Source organism: Physeter macrocephalus, chromosome 13, assembly GCF_002837175.3.
Source record: "Physeter macrocephalus isolate SW-GA chromosome 13, ASM283717v5, whole genome shotgun sequence".
NCBI lineage: Eukaryota > Metazoa > Chordata > Mammalia > Artiodactyla > Physeteridae > Physeter > Physeter macrocephalus.
Genome location: NC_041226.1, coordinates 83,836,078 through 83,856,604, shown reverse-complemented (window position 1 = coordinate 83,856,604; position 20,527 = coordinate 83,836,078). Strand labels below are relative to the sequence as shown.

General features: G+C 64.5%; 2 protein-coding genes across 2 annotated transcripts in view; one reads left to right on the top strand and one right to left on the bottom strand.

Moving 5' to 3' along the window:
- ADAMTSL2 (ADAMTS like 2) overlaps positions 1-11,330 on the bottom strand; it is a 35,711-nt gene extending 24,381 nt beyond the window's left edge. The window contains exons 1-9 of the mRNA XM_024126470.2: positions 11,277-11,330; positions 9,445-9,535; positions 8,747-8,889; positions 7,856-7,931; positions 6,600-6,702; positions 5,971-6,116; positions 5,714-5,837; positions 2,826-2,906; positions 339-514 (exon numbers count right to left, since the gene is read on the bottom strand). Coding sequence (XP_023982238.1) covers positions 339-514; positions 2,826-2,906; positions 5,714-5,837; positions 5,971-6,116; positions 6,600-6,702; positions 7,856-7,931; positions 8,747-8,889; positions 9,445-9,534 — 939 coding nt within the window. The 5' untranslated portion in view covers position 9,535; positions 11,277-11,330. The remainder of the gene's footprint in view (positions 1-338; positions 515-2,825; positions 2,907-5,713; positions 5,838-5,970; positions 6,117-6,599; positions 6,703-7,855; positions 7,932-8,746; positions 8,890-9,444; positions 9,536-11,276) is intronic.
- Positions 11,331-19,435: 8,105 nt separating this feature from the next.
- MYMK (myomaker, myoblast fusion factor) overlaps positions 19,436-20,527 on the top strand; it is a 10,488-nt gene continuing 9,396 nt past the window's right edge. Inside the window, exon 1 of the mRNA XM_007111068.3 lies at positions 19,436-19,678. Coding sequence (XP_007111130.1) covers positions 19,544-19,678 — 135 coding nt within the window. The 5' untranslated portion in view covers positions 19,436-19,543. The remainder of the gene's footprint in view (positions 19,679-20,527) is intronic.

Here is a 20,527-nt window from a genome sequence, read left to right as displayed (position 1 = left end):
AGGAAGGAAGGAAGGAAGGAAGGAAGGAGGGAAGGAAGGAAGGAGGGAGGGAGGGAGGGAGGGAGGGAGGGAGGAGAGGGAGGGGAGGGTCACACAAGTGAGAGTGTGAGCCAGCAGGTGCTTGGGTGAGCAAGTGAACAGGTAAATGAATTAATGAGTAAATGGGAGACTAGCGAGGGAATGAAAATCTGAGTGAGGGCTGGGTTGAGGGGGTGACTCAGTGAGTGAACGAGGGACTGAAGGAATGAGGCCCACCCCGAGATGCGCGGAGTCGCTGGCCCGGAAGCCCCCGCCTGCTGCCGCCTCCTGGGGAAGCCCCGGAGCCGCGGCCCACGCACCATGACGTTCAGGCCCTGGTTGGTGGGCCCCTGCGCCACGATGTACTCGATTCCCGTCTCGTACACGTCCATGGGCCGCCGGTACTTGACCACGGTGCCGGCGATGTTGAAGTTCTTGGGGCTGTCCACCTTGAAGTTGCCGTTGAAGAAGTAGTAGCCGGCTTCATCTGCAAGAGCTGAAAGGGCACAGCTGCCTGGTCACCTGAGCCGGAGCGGCCGGCGTGGGGACGGAGGGGCAGGGCCTCGCGCTCGGGACCTCTGGCCAGCCTGTGGGTCGCTGAGACCCTCCCCAGACGCCCAAAGGCAGGAAGCTCCACGTCGTGGGAGTGGGACTCTGTTTGCACACGGCGTGTGGCCCTGGCCAGGGGGATGTGGGTCCTCCGTCCTATCAGCCTAAAATAAACAAGGGCTTGTCTGGACGACTGAAGATGGCTGGCCCAGGGCCCACTTGGTCCTGCCGTTCCGGCCGCCTCCGAAGGGGCTGGGGCTGAGAGGTGATAAAGAACACAGGGACCAAGCGGCCAGGTCGAGACACACGCTGGACAGCAGGTGTCCGCCCGGCTGGGGCCGGGCCACCCTGCCTGGCTCTGCTGCAGACCTCCGCACGTGAGCCGGGGTGACTTGGCACCCCCAGCTTCCCCTCCCCCACGCTGAGCAACACGGCAGCCCTGTCCCAGCGGCCCCAGCAGGCCCTACCTGACCCCGAGCTGGCCAGTTCCGTGCTCTCGCTGGGAGCATGCCATTCTGCAGCCCGGAGCGGGGCACCCGGCCGACCGTTTGCCGATCGGCCCATTCTCCCCGCTGCGGCCCCCAGCCAGCCGCTCCCTGAGGCAGGGTGCCGGTGGACACTTGGAACCAAGGACTTCAGAAGGACATCCACTCCCAGAACTGGGGCGCGATGACGCCCAGACAGCGGGAACGCACGCGCAGCCCCCCGCAACGGGCTGGGACATCTGTCCAGAGCCGGGACGGCCGGCCCTCCCTGGGGGCCCCGGGGCCGGGGGGCGGGGCTCCACCTCGGGGACAGTGTGTCTTCCAGAGGGTTTCTTTAGAGCCCGTTCCAGGAACTGGCCCGAAGGTGGGGAAGAGTTCAGCTTCCAAAGCTCCTGATGCAACTCCGGCAGAGGAGACGGGCGGTTGATTTATTATCAGGCAGACGCAGCAAGCAGGACGCGTCTGCTGGAAAAACACCCTCCGTGCGGCAACGTCGAAAACTAGCGGGGATAAGAGCAGGAGCTGGGCGAGGGGGACACGTACGGGCTGGGTTTGTGCACAGGGTTAAATCCCCGGCCCGAGGCCAAAACCTGTTTCCTGACAGTAATGACCTTCCTTCCTGCGGCTTTCCCAGTGCTCCGAGGCCGCCCTTGGTATTTCCACGCGTCTGTTTCAAGAACGACGGCTTTGCAGCCAGCTCTGGGAACACGGTGTTTCCTGGCCTCACCACCCTCCCAGCGGGCCACAGAGCAACCGGCCTGGCAGCGGCCTGGCCCCCGTGCTCGGGCCGCAGGGGCTGGGGCCTGGAGCTTGCGGACCCGCCGGCTGGGGGCTGGGAGCTCAGGCCCCCAGGCACTGGGGCCCCGGGGCCTGAAGGGCTGAGAGCCCGTGCTGGGTTCAACCTTGAGGACCTTCAGCAAAGACCCACCCTCCACCCCGGCGTCCCCTCAGAAGGGTGGTCGCGCCCCACCAGCCCTGGCCCCCGAGAAGCCGCCCTGAGAGGGAGGGAGGTGAGCCCTGCCCGGGTCCCCCACCTGCCCCGCGCAGATCGGCTCACAGATGCCGGTACCTGCCCTCCTCGGCCAGAAGGGGCTCCCCCGGGGGTGCCGACAAGGCGCCCTGCCCCGCCCACTTCCCACTACACTGGGAGCCCTTCCAGAAATGGTCACCAACACGGGGCCTCACCGCCTCAGCCACCATGCAAATGACTCCAGAATGCTCAAGTCGAGGACCCCTACTGAATCCAGCTTTCCACCAGAGACGGTCCAGTGGCCCAAACCTCAACTCGAGGGCCCCAGAGGGGAGTTCGAAGCCCACCCCCTGCTTCTCGTCACCCTTGGCCTCAGACCGGCCACCTCCTCCTTCTCGCTCTGCCTCAACCTTCTCAGCCCCAGAGTCTCACTCCTCGGACCTGGCGGGGCAGCGGGGGGCGCAGAGAGGCCGCCGCCGGCACCTCCAGCTTTTGCCTGTGCCTGGCCCTCCAGGGACAGGGAACTCACTACCTGAGTCATGACCCCCTCCATTATTAAGCGACTCTGGGCGCAAGACCTCTGCACACACGGGGCTGAGGTCAGCTTCCCTACGCGCCCCCCCCCGCCCCCCCCGCCCCATGCTACACATATGCACCCAGGTCAGGCTCTGGCTTCCGGGGCCATCCCTGTCCTGCAAGAAGGGACCCAAGGTCAAGTGTCCCCTGTCCACACGTAACCCACACGTTTCACCCCATGCAAAACCATAAGCCCCTGTGAAGCCACCCAGGCCCCACATACACACCTAGGACGTCCGCAGACTTCTTCCGCTCCACAATCTGGATGTCTCGGGCGCCGGCCGGGATGTGGGTCACCAGAGAGTAACCTGGGGGAGACGGAACGACGGCGAGACGGCTGTGGCCACTGCCTCTCGATTGGAAAGGCAACTCTGGATGGCAGTCACCACCCTCCTGCGCTCCTGGTGTGTGAGGGGCAGTGTCTAAGGGCAGCCCCTGCCCCCTGCCAGAGCTGTGCACCTGGGGCCCAAGAGGCAAGTCCAAGACCTGCCGGAACACGCCCTGCCACGGGAGAGCGGACCCGCCGCTCCGGCGCGGCCCCGGCGTTACCCGGTTCCGAGACACTTTCCTACCAGGGCTGTGGGTGGTGCTCCCTGGTACCTGCCCTGTCCCTCCCGAGGCACAGCACGGGCCACAGGGACCGTAAATCTGCTGGAGGCAACATGCTTGGGTCCTGCCCTGCCACTGTCGCCAAGGGGACCCTGGGCAGGCTGCTGGAGCACTTGGGCCTCAGTTCTCTCGCCTGTGCAGGGACGGCGGCCCCCGCTCTGGGCGACGGAGGAGATTCTGGGCAGCCCGGAGCCTGGCGCTGAGGGCGGCGTCCCTGGTGCTATTTTAGAAACCCACGTTGTCATACCATCACGTTGACTTGAAAGGCTTTTGCTACATTCAAAGGTGTAAAGGAGAAAGTATGAGGCCCCGGCTCAGGGCCTGTCATCGAAGGCCCCAGTCAGGTGGGGCGGCAGCCACGGAGACCCTCACAGAGCCGCCAACAGAGGGACCAAGGGTCTTGGGGCGGCGGAGGTCTGAGGAAGGGACCGTGCTGCCGGCAGGCGGTACAGGGTTTGCTGGGAGAAGGAGGTGAGATTTTTTTTAAAGCCCTCAGAATGAAAAGCCTTCCGGGAGAAGATGGCGAGGGGGTCCTCGAATCAGGTTTGCTGGGACGGATGCTCAAGTCACCCGAGGGGCACGGGGGCCCGCCTGCCACGTGAGCCGCTCCTGCCGGCCGCCCCCCTTTACGGCCCCCCCTGAGCCGGTCCTTCCGGCCAGCGGGGTGCCCCTAAATGCTTAACCACTGGCTCTCTTGGCAGGAGGGCAAGAGCATCTGTGACCTGCAGTGTCGGCCGATTTCCGGAGTACAAGCGCTTCCACCCGCTGTGGCCGATGTCAAGCTGCCAGCTTGTGTCGCTGGGCGCAGAGTCGGGAAAAGGGACACAGTCGTTTACCTGCTGCCCTAGTATTTCCAGCTGACAGACACAAGCGTTATAGAGCTAAAACGATCAGGAAATGATGACTTTGCTTAAATATCATTTACTTAAATGAAGGTTTATATGTGTTAAGTTTTAAATTAGCAACCGGCTCCGAGATTCTTCACCATAGCTACCACGCTCACGTCTACCAGGGGAGCATGTGGGTCAGTGCTTAGGACCACAGACCCGGGAGCAGGCTGTCTGGGTTCACACCCACCTCTGCCTCTTCTGGCTGTGTGACTTTAACCTAGTCTCTTAACCTCTCTGTTCCTACATCTGTAAAATGACAACAGTGGTAGTCCCTGCCCGAGGTCGAGAGCTGGGAGCGAGTTAACCGTGCTGCACTTGGCTCCGTGCAGCACACTTGGTGGAGTTGTAGGTGGGCTTGGTTAAGGGTCAGCCCCTTAACCGGGCCCCCAGGCTGAGAGCTCCATGCGGGCATGAACCTTACTGCAGCGCCTGGCACCCAGGAGGCGCTCAGAAAGAGACGCACCCTCTGAACCCTGCCTCTGCCAGCTCCACGCCCCAGGATCTGGCGGAAGGTCCCAAAAGCAGGTTTGTGAAAGGCAGGGAGGAAAGGCGCGATGTCTTTGCCCGTGCCCCTCCCGTAGCGAGGCCTCTGAAGGAAGCGGCCTCTGTGCTCGCCGTGTCTTATTCAGACCCCTGTCCGGCTGGGCTTCCGCTAAAGACACCCCTCCTTTCCTTACCCGGCCTCTCCTCAGTCGGCGTGTCCATCCCTGGGTCCCTCGCCCAAGCCCTAACTCTAACTCCGAAATTGTCCGTCCCCTCCACCTCCAGGACACGTGGGGGTCCCGAGAGCCAGGTCCCTGGGGGCTCTCAAGGGGTTGGTTCTAGTCCAGAGGTGCCTGGCCTCACTGGGGGACCTCGAGCTGGCAATTCCCACCCTGGGCCTCAGTTTCCCCATCTGTTCAATGGGTTTCAAGCTGCCCTACCTCTCCCAGTCTGGAGGCTGGGATAACCCAGTTTAATCCCACAAGCATTAACTGAGACCCAGGAATGTATTCAGTTCAAGACTGAGTATCATAAGCAACATCCTTCCAAAAGTGCAAAGTCCTATCACAGGCACGGACCCCCTGCCCGCCCCTCCCCCAACCCCCAGGAGGGCTGGACCAGAGCTGCATGCAAACATGACGCCAAATGGGCACAGCCGTGAAAACTGACAAGCCGCTGCCGCCTGGGGAAGAAAGGGGCCGGCTCTGCGCTGCGGTCGGCCCGGGGCTGGCGGGAGCCTGGGCGCCCCTTCAGCCCTTGAAACTCGGGTTTGAGAGCTTAGGCCCCAGGATCCGTGTGCCCAGACCTCGATCTCACCTCAGCGGTGAGGACGGAACGCGTGCCTCAGTTTCCCCCTTGTAAGCATGGTATTCACGTCTCCCTGAAGGCCGCGCTTAGGTCACATGTGGTCCGCAAGCCCCGTGAGCACCGCGGCACCTGGTACCCAGCCGGCGCTCGGCACAGAGCCGCCCCTCTTCCTACAGCCAGTGGGGGCCTCACAGAGCCGCTGGCCAGCCCTGCCGGGCCTGGGTGGAGGACCGGGGGGCCCCGGAGGGGAAGGACCCTGCACGGTCACTTCGCAGCCGGCGGAGGGATCCCACAGGCCCTGGACCCAGAGCAGCAGGGGCTCTTACCCAGGTGGGCGTTGCCCTTGCGGTAGTTGCCTGTCACGTGGATGCAGCTGCTTCCGTCCCCCTGGCAGACGCCGCACTTGTCCAGCGCGTGGGTGGAGAAGAGCACCCCGTCACAGCCGATGGGCTGCGGGAAGGGAGGTGGAGAGGCTGCTGGGAGGGCGCTGAGGCCCGGGCCCCGGGGCCGCCACTGCCTGGGTGGACAGGTGGGCGGCCGGCGCAAGGAGACCGGTGGTACTTCTGCTACAATGTTGAACAACCTCACATTTTCCAGACACGCAGACCCCGCGCAGGTCGGCAAGCTTGCAGGACGTGCCGTCGCGGGCGGGCACCATGAGCTGCCGCTGGCCGTCCACGGTGGTGCAGTGCAGGTCGCACGGCTTGCTGGAGATGTGCACGTAGTCATCTGACGGGGGAGACAGGGTCTCAGGGCGGCTGGGGGGCCAGAGCCAGGGCCTGCCCCCCCGCCCCCCGCCCCGAGACAGCACCTCCTTCAGGGCACAGGCGGGGAAGCGGAGGCCCGGAGAGTGGAAAGAAACGGACCAAGACGCAGGTGACCTGGCCCAGCCCAGGCTCTGGCGGTGCAGCCTCTGCCGCCCCGTGAGTGGGGGCCAGTGTCCCCTCCGCAGGAGGTCTGAGCCGACTTGAGGGCCCTGGGCTGCCGCTCCTGGGGGCCCTCTGCACTTACCCGGTGAGCGGGAGGGGCCAAGCCATTTTCACTGCCGCCTGAGCCACTGATGACCTTCGACAAGAGCCCTCCCTCTGGGCCTGTTTCCCCACCTGCCTACCCACTGGACGAGGACATCCTCTCCCACAGTCCCCCGGAGGTGACCATCGGGTGTAGATCCTGCCAGAGAATTCCCTGCCGGGTGGCCCAGGGCCACAGTACCGGGATAGAGCGGCTTCCACTGGTGCGTCCGCCCGTTGTACACGCGGGCGTTGAAGGAGATGCACTGTTCCTCGCGGAAGCTCCTCCCGTCCGGCGGACACTCCTGGGAAGCGGGGGGACAGGGCGGGAGGCTCTGGGAGGGGCTCGGCCCGACAAAGCATTTTTGTCCAGGCAGAGCAGGAAGCGGCTCTCGTCCTTGCTCTCGGTCCCTGGGGCTCTCTGGAGGGAGGGAGGGAGGGAGGACCAGGCCTCCAGCACCCACGTGTGCTGGCCCTCCCCGTGCTCTGGGCCGGATCCTTGCAGCCCCACCCCCCCACCGGCCTTCTCCCCGGCCACACGTGGGGCAGCCGGGACACCGGCCTCGGCCGTGTTCGCGCGGGGTCCCCACTCGCCCCGCATCCTCGGGCAGGGGCCCATCTGCGTGTCCGCAGCCGTAGCCACAGTGCCCGGGGCACGGGCATTGACCGCGTGGGCTTGACTTCGCAGAAGAGGAGCCCACGGGGCAGAGCGGAGGGGCCCGTGCGGGGCCCGGCTGCTCTCGCCGCGGCCAGAAGCCGAACTGGGCCAGGGCTCCCCTCCCGAGCTCACGTCAGGAGGGCAGCTGAGCGGTGAGGCCGGCGCAGAGGCCATGGCCGCTCGCCTCCCTCCAGCCCCTGACTCCCCACGCGTGCCCGCACAGACACGTGGACGCAGGGACACGGGGACGCACGGCATCATCTCTCTGCCCCGCCCCCCCATCCCGAGGGTCGGGTTCAGACTGACTTTGGCCCCGTGGAGACGTGACCGGAGGCTGAGCCAGAGTCGGCACCTCCTGCCCAGACCCGGCCACCTCGGTGCAGCAGGCGACTGACAGAGAAGGTCTGGGTGCTGAGGGCACAGGGAGCAGAGGCGGGCGCGCAGGGGCGGCAGCCGGTGACTTCAGTCCCCCGGGGAGAACCGGGAACGGGGTTCACGCTGAGCGCAGGGGCCGCGTGCGCCCGTGGACCCCAAACCTTGAGGTCGTGTTGGAGCTCCGCCAGCAGAAGCGGGTCCTTTTCCCCTCAGGTGCCCGCAGCCCGCGGTGGGCACCACAGATTTGACTGGATGCAGGAAGGGGGGTTCTGAGCCCGGGGGCCCTCACCACCCTTCTCTTCAACAGGGTGTAAGTGGCAGGCCCAGGACAGAGTGTCCAGGGCGCCCGGGGCCGCCAGGTAGCTGCCCTGAGATCTGCCAGAGAAGGGGGAGCGGGGAGGGGGTCCCGGCTGGCGGAGCCTCACCTGCGCTCTGCAGAGCTGGTACCTCTTGGACGTGCCCGTGCAGGTCCGGTTCCCAGCGCCCATGACAGACGTCCTCCTGGCGGGAGGACATGGGCTGCAGCCCTGACCCCACGTCTGCTCCTGGGCGGCCTCCGGGCTGCTCCCCCACCACCCTGCCCCCGGGCCGGCTCTGCTTCCTCTGACCCAGGCCTCCTTCCTCCCCACTCAAGCCCCGCTGCTCCACCAGAGCCCTCTCATGTCACAGGTATTCAGGTAGTTTGAGGGTGTTTCTTAGCCCCTTCTTAGGGGGAGGGGTGAGATCCAATTCACCTCTCTATCCCCAGCACACAGCAGAGGGTCTTAGGACACAGAGTTAGTAATAAAATAACAACATTTACCATGTGTGGGCCCTGTGCTGCAGTGCATACACACACACTGTCTCTGTATTCTCAGAAATGTCAGGTGGGCTCGAGCATAATCTCCACGCCACAGATGAGGAAACTGATGCTCAGAGAGGTTAAGTGACTTGCCCAAGGTCACACAGCGAGGAAGTAGCCGAGGCAAGATTTGAACCCAGGTCTGGACAACAGTAACCGCTGCACCTTATGCTTTCCCCATGTTTATTCAACTCAGGTCTTCAGAAGAGGAGCCCAGGGTGGGCCTGACCTCTCATTGAAAGAGCCCTAGAAATGGAGCAGGATGAACCCCAGGACACTGTTGCCTGGGACCCAACAGAAGCCCCGCCCCCAACGGAGGCCAATGAAAAGACTGACTTGCTCACCTGGCCTGTGCAGCCTCAAACTGAAGACCCCTCCCAGCCCAAGACGCCCCCACCTCCCGGGCCTCCCTTTCCCGTGCAGGCGGCCCCACTTTCACGCCAGCCCCGCAGGGCCGCGTGCTCAAGCCCCGCACCTCTGCTGCAGGCAGTGCCGCTCCTGGGACGTCACCCCAGCCCCGCAGCTGCGGGAACACGCTGTCCACTTGGTCCACTCTCCCCACCAGTAGGCGGTGGCATCGGTGCCCGCCTCCAGGCTGTTGGATGTTGGGCTGTTGTCCTGGGTGAGAGGCCCCACGACAGTTAGAAGGAGGCTGGAGCACCTGGCCCGACGGGCCTGCCGTCCCCGTGCCCTGGACAGGAGGACACAGCCCCCTGGGTGGGTTGCTCGAAGCCTGGGCTCAGGTCTCCAGGGCGGTCTCTGGGGGACCTCCCAGGGAGCTGTGGGCCTCAGGTCCTGCCCGATCTGGGGATCTGGGACATCCCGGGAGCTCGGCGGGATCCTGAGGCTGAACCTAACCAGCCTTTCTTGCCCCCGAGCAGCCTGGGGCCCGGCCTGGGTTCTGCAGGACCCAAACCCGCCCGTCTACCCGCCACACTCCGGGGCTTCTCTCAGAAGGTGAGCGCTCGGCCCCTGTCCTGCCGAATCGGCAAGGACTCTGGAGTGGCCGGAGCCCCGCACTCAGGGGCTGGTCTGACTGGCTCGTAAGGCACGTTCCCGGGAGCGGGAGGGGATCTGGGAAGGCACTCCAGGAGCCCCGGACCCCTGCCCCATGTCTGCCACCCAGCCCTCAGCGTCTGCCCACCCGGGCGAAGGATTGGGCTCCCCACTCACCACGGCCCCCGTGGACGATGCACCTCCAGCCACAAGTGCCAGAGCCAGCAGGGACCAGGCCCAGCGTGGAGGCTGCCATCTGCCATCCATCCTAGGAAGCAAGGGCACAGTCACTGCCAGGCCAGGTCCAGCTCCTCTTCCAGCCGGCTGGAGTCCGCTTCGGGGAAAGGCTCCCAGAGCCCACCCAGTGCTGCGGCCTGAGGTTATCTGGGACTGGTTGGTAGTGGCGGTCCGGTGGCCCTGTCGGGAGGGCTCGATGAGTGATTAGAGATGCCTGCACGGGCTTGAGACGCTGGGGTGGCGGTGTGCACGCTAAGCCTGTACCACCTGATCTGAGGGCATCTGGGGACATGGGCCACGCTTTGCCTCTGAATAACCGAGCTGCCTGGAGAACGCCTGGAGAGAAACCCAGGGACACCTATAGGCCCAGGCTGCATCCGTTGGATGAAGGAGCTAAGGATCGATCCATTACCTTGGCCGGTAGCCCCGACCCAAGCAAGGGCATCTTGGGATTTTTATCTGTTCAGCACTTGCCGGCCACGTGGGAGAATGATCCTCCCATCGGCTACATGGAGCTGCCGGAGGGGGCCGTGGATGCCACAGACTCTGCCAGGCCCTCTCCCTCCCTGGACACAGCTTCCCCCTGCCCTGAGGGACCCCACGCTGGGCAGAGCCCAGGCATCTGTGCCCCCTCCTTCCCGAGAGACGACACACAGCTTGTACCTCTGGAGTGTTGGAGTGAGGGTGGCCTAGGACCACGGGGCTGTCTCCCAAGAAGTCAGCACCCTCAGCGCAAAACACCACTGGACCTCCGTGCCAGGGGTCAAATCAAGGGGAGCCTGCAGCCTCCTGGGCCCTCAGCCTCCCCTCCCTGTCCCTGAGAGGGAGGAGGGGGGGCCTATAGTGGCCTCTGTCCAGGGTTTGTCTCAGGTCCTGAGTGTCACTTGCCAGAGGGTTGGAGGAGTTCCCGAAGCCATCAAGCCCATCCCCCTAGAGCCTGGAACCAGAGAGGTGAGCCAACTTGCCCAAAGCAACACAGCCGGGTGGCCGACCAGCCCCCAGACCCCAGAGCAAACTCAGGGACTAATTCCAGGGAAAGAAGGCAGGAAAGCCCCCCTCCCCCACGCCTGCCAGCCCTGAAACCAAGTCCACATCTGCCCCCTTCTCTCCTCCTTCAAACCCTCGTTTCCGCACAGCTCAAGCACCTGCAAATTTTCAGGAGTTACGCCAACGACACCCTCACGCCCCAAGAACGTCTCTGCCCTCTCTCTGCCCCAGGCGAGGCAGCAGTACACCCCAGAGCCTGGAGCCAGAGCCCCTGAGATCGGCACCTCCCGGCCGCCGCCAGCCTGCCACCGCTCCAGCCGGCTGCCGCCCCTCCCCCTCAGGCCTCCCTCTGCACCCCCCAGCCTCCTGCAGGCGCAGAGGCCCCTCGGCGTCCCATTGGCCAGTCTGTGCCCCGGCTCCTGCCTGCAGGCTGAAGACAGGTGCTGAGCGGCTGCACACTTGGTTTTCATTAAGGCTCCCAGACACCGCTGGCTGCAGGCCAGGCCCGGCTCACGCGGGATCCATCCCTCCCTGGGGTCCAAAAACAGCCACCGGCCGGCGGGAGAGACTTGCCGTGCAAACAAGGGCTTCAGGCGCGGTAGGCCAGGGGCTGAGGGGCCCCCCTCGCCCGCGCTCGGAGGGTCTGGACCCCTCCCCACCAGCCCTGCTCCTGTTACATAACGGCTCCCCCGAGGGGCCCGGGGGTGCCATGCATGCACTCGGGGCTGCATCTCGTGGCCTGGCAGGGCTGCGGCGGGAGGCGAGACGGTGGGGCGGAGGCCTACCTGGCCGGGGGTCAGCGGGTTGTCCTCGGAAGAAAGGGGCCGAGCCTCTGCTGCGGGCAGGCGGCGCCAGGTGCGCGGTGTGGGGGAGCCTCGGGGCGCAGAGGGCTGCGGGCTGGGCCTCTCTCCCTCCCTTCTCCTCCCCCTTGCCGCCTCCCTCCTCCACTTCAAAGAGCACCCGCGAGAGGGGGTTCCCGGGAGGCGCGCAGCCCAGTGGCAGCTCCGCGGCGCGGCCGCCTTTATAGCTGTCAGGCAGACAGGGAGGAACTCACACTTCCCACCAGGCTGCTCCCCCTCCCGCCGCCCGCCGGCCGGCCTGGCGCACACTTTAACCCGCTCCGCGCCTCTGGAGCCCGGCCAGGCCGGCCCAGCTGCCTGCTGACTGCTGCCGCGGGCGCGAGCAGGGAGGCCGCCTTCCCAGGTCCAGAACGCGGGACTGCGTGTCCGGGTGTCCAGCCGGAGTGCCCGCTGGCCCGGGGTCACAGGGGAGGCTGGTGGCGGCAGAGCCGAGCCCCAGGCTTGGTCCGACGGATGTCTGCTTCCGGAGGGGGCCCAGTCTCTGCCACTCCCCAGAATGGAGTCTGGGGTGTATGAGGCATCCAATCCCACAGCTCCGTTTGACGGACGGAAAGACTGAGGTCGAGAGGGGACACCGTGCTCGGAGGTCACCCAGCCAGCCTGGGAGAGATTCTCCGGAGAAACGGAGGCCTGAGCTGGCGGCGGGACTGAGGGAGCCTCAGCAAGGCTCAGCCGAGGGCTCCGGGGAAGGGACAGAGGTGCCCACGGCCTGCGGACCAGACGGCCAGGATGGCCAGAGCCAGTGCGGGGGAGGTGCGCGGAACTCTGCAGATGTGCGGCACCAGCTTGGCAGGGCACAGCGGCCCGGCTGGGCGCGGGCCAGCTGGGCAGCCCCTGGCAGGCCGGCGTGGGGCTCCAGCCTGTGTTCCTGCTGAGTCAGAGCGTGAAGCAGAGCACGGAGCCAGCGGCGCGCTCTTCGGCCCCGGGCACCCAGGGAGGACCCCAGGCACTGCAGGTTGCCCCGGAAACAACGCCAGGCACCCGCCCTGCACACTAGGCTCCCTGGAGCCCACCCTCCCGGCACCTCCACACGGTGGGGGTGGAAGTGGGGCGGCCCTGAGCCATTTCATCCGTCCCCCTGCCTCTGCGCTGCAGATGGCTCCCAGTGGCGCCTGGAAAGCCCTCCCCCTCCCTGCACCCTCCCTACCGGAAGGAACTGTGGCGGCGAGCTCCTCCAGTTGCCTCCTGGGGCGACTGAGAAACATTCCACCCCCGGGAAGATTCTGCCACCAGCAGGAATGGTCGGGGAGGAGAGCAACCGGGGATGATCCTGAAGCCAACAACGCCTGCTGCACTGCACCGAGCTCTTCCTCTGCGCGGAGAGCTAGCAGGTCAGCCTCTCTGCTCTCCCCATTTTACAGATGGAGGAACTAAGGCTCCGAGACCGCTGGGTGGTGCCCGGGGTCGCACGTCTGGTGGCGGCACATCAGGGACCCCAGCGTCCTCACTGAGCACATCCTCTCCCTCCGGCAGGTTCCTGTATCGCCGTCTTCCTCCCCAGACCCTCTGGGAGGCAGGTCCCACGCATCTCATTTTTCCCCTGGGGCCCCTGGGTGGCCGGGGGGAACCAAGACTCAAACCCAGGTCCGCGCTGCCCCCTGGGGTCAGCGTGCTGAAGCGCAGGCACGGTGGAACCCGGCACGCGCACGCACGACCTCACAGGCACACGCGGGCGCACACGCTACTCACCGACCCCTCACAGACACACTGCTGACCACTCGCCCTCTGGGGCCTCCGCCCCTCCCCCGCCCCTCCCGCCGAGTGCCAGGGCTCTGCATCGCCCGGCGCACTCCCGAGCTCTCCCGGCATTGCTGGATCCACGTCCAGCCAGCACCAGGGTGACTAACGGTTTCCCTCGGGAGGGACCCTACAGCCAGCTGACGCAGACACCCCAGCGCCTTCTCTTAGCTCAACGGGGCAGTGCCTGGGAGGCGGGCTGCCACCCCCGGCTCTGGGACCTCTAGCAGGTGTGTGACCTGGGCGGGCCCCACGTCCACCCTCACCCCACCCTCCACCTCCAGAAGCCGGCCGGGGCTCCCCCACCCCGAAGGACTCCAGCAAGCCCCCGGGCTCCAGACCCGCAGGGAGCTGTGACCACTGCTTGGTCCACTGGTGGTCTGGGGCCTTCGGAGGGAGACATCAGGGGTCAGGGAAGGCCCCAGGGCCCCTGAAGACCCTAGGAATTGCGGGGGGGGGAGGTGGTTGGTGATAAAGAATCAAGCACAGGCAGGAGGTGCCTCTGAAGGCCTCGTCAAGTGCCAAGCGCGGAGCCGCTGTCAGCTCTGGAGAACTGGTCAGGCTGGGTCTCCTGGCGGGGCCTTAGATGCCCTCGGGAACCACCTCACGGGGTCGCAGCCAGGCCTGGACGGCAGAACCCAGAGTACCTAAGAAGCCTCTAACCAGCAGCACAGCGGGTGAGCGGAAGAGCGGCCCAGGCTCAGAGGAGGCCATGCCTGGGCTCCACGCTCTGCCGTTACCGCGTTGAAGGTTTAATCGTGTTATCCTAGAATTCGTGTTCTCGGAGCGACGCTGGACGGGGTGATGGAGTGATGGAGAGACAGAGCTTCTGCTGGGGGACCTCCTACCTCCTGCACCTCTCAGGACTGCCCTCTGCCCTCTGGGGAGCCAGGATCAGATGGAGTCTCCAGGGGCGGGGGGCGGCGGTGGTCCCAGGCACTCACTCCACGAGCTCCCCATGCCCAGAGGAGCACGACATTAACAGCAAATAAAAACACTCCTATTGTTCGGGAGAGGCCCTTGGAGGAATGAGAAAGTTTTGTCCTGCTTGGCGAACAAGGGGCTCCCCGTTTTGCACTGAGCCCCACAGGTCACCCAGCGGCCCTCGGGATTGCTGCCTCCCAGGTCTGATGATGCCCGGGGCTCCCTGGAGAGTCACGGAAAGAAATGGCTCGGAGGCCCCGTCTTGGTTCCCGCTGTCCCCTCTCTGGAGCCCTTCTTTCACACCCATCTGGACGTGCTTGGCCCTCCAGATGATTTTCTGAGGACACCTCCTCCAGGAAGCCCACCAGGTGGCCCAGCACTTTGATCTGGCTTCTCGCACGGAGCGGGATCTTCCCCGGCCTGTGGCTGTGACCCCACAGAGCGGGGGCTGCTCCTGGTTCACACTGTATCTTAGCACCTGCCAGGGCCCAGCATCTCTAGCCAGGCGCTCAGTGCATGGAACGGTGGATTTGTCTGGCAGTCCTTTGGGGTGACGGTGAGGTGTCCCTGCCACTCTCTGTGTGACCCTGACTAGAGATGCTGTGGACACCTGTTTTTTCAGAAGGAGATTATCTTTCCACCAGAGCTTTCTGGATGTCTGAAGAGCTTGCAAACAGGAAATTGGGCACATTTCTGAGGGGAAGCGAGGTGAAGCGTGGGAAAACAAGGCGGAAGGGGAGGAGCCCACTTGGGGAAGGGAAGGGAAGGGAAGGGAAGGGATGGGGTGGGGGAGGGGTGCAGTGGGCCATGGAATGACCAGTTTGGGAGGTCCCAGTGGTCGGACAGTCACGCCGGGAGCTGGGCCCTGTCCTGTAAAGCCAAGTGTCTGAAAGAGAGCTCAGAAAGACGGGGACCAGAGCCAGAGCCCCTGTGAACTGGGTCCTCAACCCTGGCACCCAGAGGCCGGCCAGCACGGCCTGGAGGGTGACGACCTCTACCCTGTCCCCCGATGTCTTGCTGCCCGCCCGGAGCCTGGGGCGACCCTGGGCCCCTTCTGACAGCAGAGCTCTTGTACCCAACAGGGGCTGGGCCACTGAGGGACCACATGGCCAGTTTGGAGGTGGTTGGCCAGGGCTGGGAGAGGACCGGGCTCCAGAGGGAGGCCCAGCAGCCGGTCCCTCCCCGTGAGCTCCCCGGGCAGATGCTCCGGGCCCGGGCTGGACGTTAGGGAGGACCCACCCCCACAGACCACTGGAGGTCAGCAGGCCGGACCACAGAACAGAGTTCTCTGCCTCCCTCTTTCTCAGCCCTGGCATTTTCCATCAGGCCGAGTCTTGAGGTTCAAGTGGGGGGACTTGGGGTGTTTAGAAAGAGGCTCCTTTGTCCCCAAATCTGGAGCAAGGACGGGGCCCCGGGGGTCCCTGTCAGGGCTGGGAAGTAAGCCTGCCGCTGGAGCTCCAGGGACAGACCACCGCCGGGCAAGGGGCAGTGGGCCTGGCGGCGGCTGCGTGCTTACACTCCCGGATTTCACAGCCTGCCCTGGTGCGCAGGCCGAGCCCGGCCGTGCGGGGGTCACCTCCTGCCGGGACAGCCCCTCCGCCGCCACAGGGCCTGTCCCTACGCCCTCCGTGACACTATGACACAGAGACGGGGTGCTCCCTTTTGCGGGTGAGGAGACGGAGGCTCACCGGACAGAGGGTACACCAAGGCCCCGGAGCTAGGAAGGGGCGGGGCCCTCGCCTGGCTCACCTGGCAGGTGTTCAGGGGCCCGGGGGCAGCTGGAGCTGCTCATTTTCAGTCATTAGCTGAGGACAACACGAATGTGGTCACAACCCCAGCTGCAGAGGCCCCGGATGGTACTGCAGCCTGGGGACCCCAAGGGAGGGGTCAGGAACTTCAGTGCCCAGACACCCTCCCACCAGGGGCAGGAGGGCCTCAGAGGGCCGCTACACAGAGAGCCAAGGGCTGCTGTGCTGCGCTCCGGGGCTGCGGGTCGGCTGTTCAAAACGTGCAGGATGCAGATGCAGCAGCTGGCCCTGCTCTGCTGGGCCGGCTGAGCAGACAGACAGCTGTCTGGGAGGTGGGAGCCGGGGGGCATTCCGGGCATTTCAGCACCTCTATAAAACCCGCCTGCTCCACGCCGAGGGGCCCGAGGGAGGGGAGGGTGGGCGGGTCGGTTCCCACTCCCTGCTCCCCAGGCTGTGGCTGCCCCGCCAGCCAGCGGCCCCCACCCTGCCCGGGACAGGCCCTGCCAGGTCCCATTGGGACCAGCGCCACCTGCTGGGGAGAGGAGGGATGCGCCTGGGGGCCTTGGCTAGGAGCACGCGCCAGGGGCCAGTCTCCCCTCCTCTCCCGGCCTCAGTCTCCTCCTCTGTAAAATGGGGAGAGAGAGACGTCCCCCCTCCCACCCCCACCCCCACCCCCACCCCCCGCCTGCAGCTGCTGACACGGCCCAAAGGGACAAAGTAGGACGAGAGCTTGGCACATGCAGGCCCTGAATGAATGTCTGCGTGTGTAAATGGTTTTCAAGACACACACAGGGGTTCGAATGGAGAGCCCCCACCCGGCACCAGGGGTCAGGAGAGGCCCAGGGCTACAATATTAACGCGGAGGCAAGCCCGGCAAAGGCATCCTGGCAGAAGAGAAGGGCGTACCGCCTGTGGCATCCGCTTTGGCCCAGGCACCAGCAGGTGAGGGTGGGGTGGAGTGGGGTATCGGAGGCCGGCCGGTCGGCTGGCAGGACCACCGGAGCCCAGAAGACGGGGAGGCCAGAGCACGTCTCTGCTGGCTCCCAGCGCAGCCCGATCCGGCTCCCCCTGCCCTGTGCCTGGGGGGACAGCACCCCCAAAGCAACCGGCCTGCTTCTCCTCTGCCCCACCCAGCTCCCCCCAGGCCAATCGCTTCCCTGGCCCCAGTGAGGACCGAGGGTCCTTTCAGTCCTGTTCAGAGCTGGATGCCTTCCCCCGAGCCAGCTGGCCCGTCTCCAGGCGGCCAGATCTCCGACGGGAGCCACACGCAGGCTGCACCCCGACCCCCATTCTACGCTCCGCTTGCCCCCCGCAAAGGGCTGCTCGAGTCCCAGCCTTTCTGCAGGGGGGTCCTTGGGCCACCCCCGCCCCGAGGCTGGCCACCTGTCTCCCTGCTTTGGGGCAGCCCCTCTCGGCCCCCTTGGTCCTTAATCGTTACAACACGTGTGCGGCTCCCCTGCTGCTTCCTCCATCACCTCCCCCTTCTCTTTTTCCCTTCCCCAAGCTTGCAGCCCCCGCCCTGGAGTTTACAGCTGCAAAACACACACACGCACACACCACACACACACACACACACAGAGTCGTGCACAAAACCAACTGTGGAACGTTTTCCTGCTTCTGAGTGGGGTTGACCGCTCCGGAGAGTTCTCTCCTAGCCCCTGACCTCTAATTCATCTCCTCACCACACGATTTCTACTCCTCCTGGAAGCTGGGGCTGGGCAGAAGCGGGGTGTGGAGAGGCGGGCCGGGGTGATCAGGGCTCCCGTGACCAGCTTGCAGGGGCTCGCCTGCCTCTTACCCAGAGCGACACACACGGCACGATCTGGTTTTCCCATTTGGAGAGGGAACAGGGCTCCGAAGTGCCAGACTGAAATGCCCTGCAGCCCCCCCGCCTCCCTGGCCTTTCATTCATTCTTTTCACAGAGGCATTCATTCAGCCAGCGTCTGCTGACCACCCACCGCGTGCCAGGCCTGGCCCCGGGCTTGGGCGGTGAGCTGGCCAGTAGAGCAGTGGTACATGCCCCGAGCAGCCCCGCACCAACCGCACGGCACAGAGGGCTGGAGGCCCGGGAGGGCACGAGTGCCGTGCCGGGGGCCAGCGCAGCGCACCCCAGCTTGCCTGAGCGGCTGGGGACCCGTCCCACAGACGTCAGAGGAGGGGGAGTGTGTGTGGGGGGGGAGGCCTGGAGGAGGGTCGGGGTCCGAGCGTCCCGTGGAGGCTGGGGTGCGCTGTGGGGGACAGGGCTGGGCGGGGGTGGCCCCGCGATCCCCCGGAGAGCTTGGACTTCACGCTGAGGGCTGCGGGTGCCTTGGAAGGCGCCTGAGCGGAAGGATGACGTGACCACATGTACTGAATGGGACGTTTCACGGCAAACGGCAGAGACGGCCCCCAGCCAACGTGTGCTAAAAAAGAGAGAGTTCTGGAAAGGTGTGAGGGAGCTCCCAGATGGAAGGAGAGGTGGGTCAAGCGGGCCCAGGGGGCGTGGGACGAGCGGGCAGCCTCTCCTTGAGGCGCTGACATGCATATGGGCACCTCCTGGCCTCGCCCCCGCTGTTCCCATACTCCAGATTCCAGTTCCCAGGAGAGCAAAATCCGGCGTGGCCACCCAGCGGCCACAGGAACAGGCCACTGGACACAGCGTGGGTGAACCTCTGGGACATTCCAGGGCAGTGAAAGAAGCCAGCCCGAAAGAGGGCACACGGCGTGAGTCCATTTGTACAGGCACAGTCAGGCGGGTGGCAGAAACCAGAACAGTGGCTGCCTCTGCTGGGCACCCGAGGGATGTCCCGGAGTCACGGGGCTGCGGGGGTGGCCACACAGCACGTGTCAGAGCCCATCAAACCGTACATGATACATCTGTGCATTTTGTTGTAGGCGACACCGCTATATCATGATGCAAAATAAAACGGAATAAAAGCTGTTCTTTCGCTGGCAACAAAAGAATTAATCAGTCAAGCAATTGATCAAGCAGTCCCTCCAGGGAGAGAGAATTGGCCTGGGTAGCTCACACACTCCATCGGTCCTCGGCCAGGGGATAACGGGGCGGTGTAGGGGGGACCCTGCTGGGTAGCTCCCCAGGCCCCTTCAACAAAGGAAGCTGATTTGCCGAAGGCCAAGGAATGCTGAGACTGCGAGCATCGGCCTTGCGCTGGGGACACTGGTAGAGATCAACCGGATCTATGTACTTCGGGTTTGAAACTATGTAACCAAATAGAAAAGAATGTTAGTTTCATTTGTTTAGTTACAGAGAAAGCCTGTCTGGGGCCAGAGCAGGGGAGTCAGACATGCCTGTGGGCTGGTAAATTGTGAAACTTATCTACAGGGTCCTTTTAGTGATTAGAATCGGCTGAACCTTGGGTTCTCTAACCTCTTGCCCCCTCTGGACGGGTGACTCAAGCAGCAGAGCCTGTGCTTTTCTTATTCTAGACTCCTGAGCGCCTCAGGGAGGGGCCGGGGGCCAGGATGGAAAGTGGCTGGATGCCGGTGATTGTGCTCTCCGGAGTTGCTGCCTCAGAGAAAAGAAGTACCGTCTCCTTGAATCAACAACTCTGACCTATCCGGAAAAAAAAAAAAAATCAGAGACAAGTGCTGGTCACATGGTACATCAGCTGTTGAACCCCGTCCATGTGCTTCTCGACATGTGTGCTTACAGCCCTGCCTCTCTTCAGGGCATTTAAACCACAGCTGCCACCGGAGCCCGTGGTGGAAGGAGCGGGCCTTCTCCCTTTCGCGTCTCTGCCCTGGAGACCCGGGAGGCCCGCACCTACCTCTCCCCCCAGCCCATGGGGACCCTGGTGGCCAAACTACTCCTGCCCACCTTCAGCAGCCTGGCCTTCCTCCCCGCGGTCAGCATTGCTGCCAAAAGGCAGTTCCACATGGAGGCCATGGTCTACCTCTTCACCATGTTCTTCGTGGCGGTAAGTCGGGGCCCTGGGGATAGGACCCACCCAGGGCTCCCTCCCAGAGACCCAGGACAGGGGCTGTCTTTCCACCACTTTGCTTTATTGGGTGATGAAGAAAAGTGATGATGGGGAGGTGAAAGAAAGAGCCCAGAGACCGGGAGAGAGGGCTGTGGGCCCCCCTTCACCTTCCTGGACCTCAGTTTCCCCAACTGTGTCAGGAAGTCACTCTGGGATTGGTGTGAGTGAGACCAAGCCCACGGTGGGCCAGGGACAAGCCCCTCCAAGGTCCCCCTTTTCTTGCCAACCACCCAAGGCTTCTCCTGGCTCCAGGTCCCCCTCTTCACCCCCGCCCCCCCCCCACCGGACTCTTCCTGGTACTCCAGGCCCAGGAGGGGCTGGCGGGGCTCAGGGAACGTGTAGGGCCAGGGGAATCTGGTTCCAGGATTCTGCAGCTGGCCTCAGTTCAGGAGGGCCTGCTCACGTCGGCTTGTCTCTCCTTCTTGGGGCCTACGTCTCTCTCTGAGTCCTTCTTTCTCTTTCTATTTATATGTCTGGCTGTCTGTCTCTCTCCCTCTCTGTCCCCCTCCCCCATCTCCCTGTGGGTCTCTTTCCCTCTGTGTTTCTCATATTGGCTCGCTCTGTGTCTGGTTCTCTCTTGATTTCTGGAGCCATATCCCCACGGAATTTACTCTCTTTCTAAATTTCTGGGTGTCCCTCCCTAGCTTTGTGGCCCTCATGTGTCTCTCTGGCCCTATCTATCCATCCCTCTAGCTTCTTTTTTTTTTTTTTGCGGTACGCGGGCCTCTCACTGTTGTGGCCTCTCCCGTTGCGGAGCACAGGCTCCGGACGCGCAGGCTCAGCGGC